At 20.6% G+C, this 918-nt stretch overlaps 1 protein-coding gene across 1 annotated transcript in view; it reads right to left on the bottom strand.

Annotated features, from left to right (window-relative positions):
- Window positions 1–206, bottom strand: part of LOAG_06991 (hypothetical protein) — a gene marked incomplete at both ends in the record, with an annotated part of 6,576 nt that extends 6,370 nt beyond the window's left edge. Inside the window, one exon of the mRNA XM_020447311.1 lies at window positions 126–206. Within this exon, the coding sequence (XP_020302444.1) occupies window positions 126–206 (81 nt within the window). The remainder of the gene's footprint in view (window positions 1–125) is intronic.
- Window positions 207–918: the final 712 nt, after the last annotated feature.

Below are 918 nucleotides of genomic sequence, written 5' to 3'. Positions count from 1 at the left end.
GGTATAACTGATAACATACTTTTTTAGTTGTTATATTACAAATATGTGATAATAGTATAACTGATAACATACTTTTTTAGTTGTTATATTACAAATATGTGATAATAGTATAACTGATAACATACTTCTTTAGTTGTTGTATCAGAATTTTCAAGTCCAATAAATTCTGGTAAAACTTGACGTAATAGCAAACTTCCAATATTCATCTCATTACTACGATTTTCATTTTCATTATTATCCTTAAAAGAATATTTGCAATTATTTGAAATAAAAGAAGAACAATATGAAAGGAGTAATTTTCTTTAAAAATTACAAAAAAATAAAATTGTTATTTATAAAGAAATAAAATTTAACCCTTCGAATAAAGTAAATATATGGTACTGTACAACCAAGTAAAACTTCAGAATTTCGAGATTGTAACTGTAAATCTTGCATATATAAGCCATCTTCTGTTGTTATAAATATTGATAATAGATAATTTGGTCCCTGAAAAAGAAAAGAAAAAGTAAGGAAAATTACATTTTATTAAATAAAAATGTTTAAGAAAAATTTTAAGTTTAAATATTTCATCGTTAAATAAAAGTGATCACAAAGATAATAGTTTAACAAATGTTGTTATGACTTCATAAATGATTGATAAATTCCAATGAGAATTGATACGAAATAAATTATTTTGTTCATTTAATTAAAATAAATTTAAATGAGATTCAGATTCACTCATATGTTTATTAAATTTAATTTAAATTTAGATTTTGGCTAAATTCAATTTTTTGTGATGGAAAATTTTATCAACTAATAAAGAAAAATGAAACAATGTTTGATTAGCATAAATCATTTGATTAAATTTCAATGAAATTCAAATTCAATTCATACGTTTACTAAATTTAATTTAAATTTAAATTTTGGCTAAATTCAATT

The sequence above is a fragment of the Loa loa genome (assembly GCF_000183805.2).
Source record: "Loa loa unplaced genomic scaffold supercont3.307, whole genome shotgun sequence".
NCBI classification, from domain to species: domain Eukaryota; kingdom Metazoa; phylum Nematoda; class Chromadorea; order Rhabditida; family Onchocercidae; genus Loa; species Loa loa.
Note: the sequence above shows the minus strand (reverse complement) of the source record. Positions and strands in the feature narration are given on the sequence as shown.